The 1,425-nt window shown below is 44.8% G+C and overlaps 1 protein-coding gene across 1 annotated transcript in view; it reads left to right on the top strand.

The window, feature by feature from the left end:
* The first annotated feature begins 317 nt into the window (after positions 1-317).
* The window catches only part of LOC107565072 (myopalladin-like), a 29,587-nt gene continuing 28,479 nt past the window's right edge, over positions 318-1,425 (top strand). Inside the window, 1 exon segment of the mRNA XM_016250257.1 lies at positions 318-1,183. Within this exon segment, the coding sequence (XP_016105743.1) occupies positions 318-1,183 (866 nt within the window).

The raw sequence follows: 1,425 nt of genomic DNA on the forward strand, positions 1-1,425 counted from the left end.
AAAGGGGGGGGGGGGGTATTTATGCATATCATAAGAACATATAATATAGTATATCATCTCTGATTACAGTATAAGTTCAATATCAATAATATACCAGACATATTTTGAGTTATGTATTCATGCAAACTAAATTACTTTCTAAAAGTAGGCATGATACATATTCAGAAACATAAGACTAATTTGCAGAAAGCTGCTCTACTCTTTTAGATAATTAGAAATTACAGTGGGTTAGCAGAAAGCATTAATAAGCATTAAGCACAAAAATGTCCCTTGATTATTATTGTCTCAGTGTTCTAAATCTTTTCGTCTCCAGCAGCATGCAGGAGAACAGCATGGATCAGCCCACGTCTTTATCACAGCTTCTGCGTGAGAGTTACCTGGCCGAGGCCCGAGCTCATCACAGACACGGCGAATCCAGCTCCATAGACAGCCCTAGCCGCCTGGTGTACGGGACGCTCAAGGAGAAAGCGGACGACACAGAGCCACAGTTGCCGGACCTGTCTGCCTTCCTGAGCCAGGAGGAACTGGACAAGAGCGTGGATCTGGCCTGCAAAGCGTTCAGCAGCGATCCTCGAGAACGTGAGGAGAGATCCGACACACATCCACCAACGAGCCACTGTAATCTTCCTTCCAGCAAACCCACTCCAGAAACAGAGGTCATTTCAGAAAGACAAACAGTCCAGACTCCCATCCAAGATAATGTGATCAGGAACGTCAGAAGTGCTAGGGAACCTGCGGCAGATTTCAGAAGACCTCAGAGAAACGCTCCATACGGCTTGGAGACCCAATCCAAGAAGGAGTTCCTCAACAAAGCAGCTGATTTCATAGAAGAGCTTTCGTCTCTGTTTAAAGCCGGCAGCTCCAAGCGAATTCGGCCTCGTGCTGGCAAAACCCACCGGAGCCGATTCCAGAACAAAACCCAGCTTGATGGCACTTTGTACTCCATTAATGCAGAAGATCGAGAAAGACCTATTCTGCTCAACCAGCAGATGGAGGAGCCTCAGGAGAAGAGTGGAGTCACGGAGGAGCCTCAGGAGCCGGCTCTGATTCAGACTGAGAGCTCGGAGGAACCCGTGTGTGAACCTCCACACTTCATACAGAAACTCAAAAGCAGGGAGGTTCCTGAGGGCAGTAAAGTCCAGTTGGATTGTATCGTCAGAGGACTGCCTGCTCCTGAAGTTCGGTGAGTTTGAACTGCTTTTATTGATGCACATGATTAGTGCATTATTATTACTGTTGCTCATGCAGAAAGCAGCCAACTAGTAAATGCATGAAATAGACTTTAGCAACTATACACACGCACAAAAAAACTTTTACTCAAATTTTTTTACTAAGAAATTGCAAATCACAAATAATTACTCAGCAATTGCAAGTAATGCATTGATTTAAAGGTGACATATCATGAAAATCTGACTTTTCCAGGTT

This window comes from Sinocyclocheilus grahami, unplaced genomic scaffold, assembly GCF_001515645.1.
Source record: "Sinocyclocheilus grahami isolate Dianchi unplaced genomic scaffold, SAMN03320097.WGS_v1.1 scaffold979.1, whole genome shotgun sequence".
NCBI lineage: Eukaryota > Metazoa > Chordata > Actinopteri > Cypriniformes > Cyprinidae > Sinocyclocheilus > Sinocyclocheilus grahami.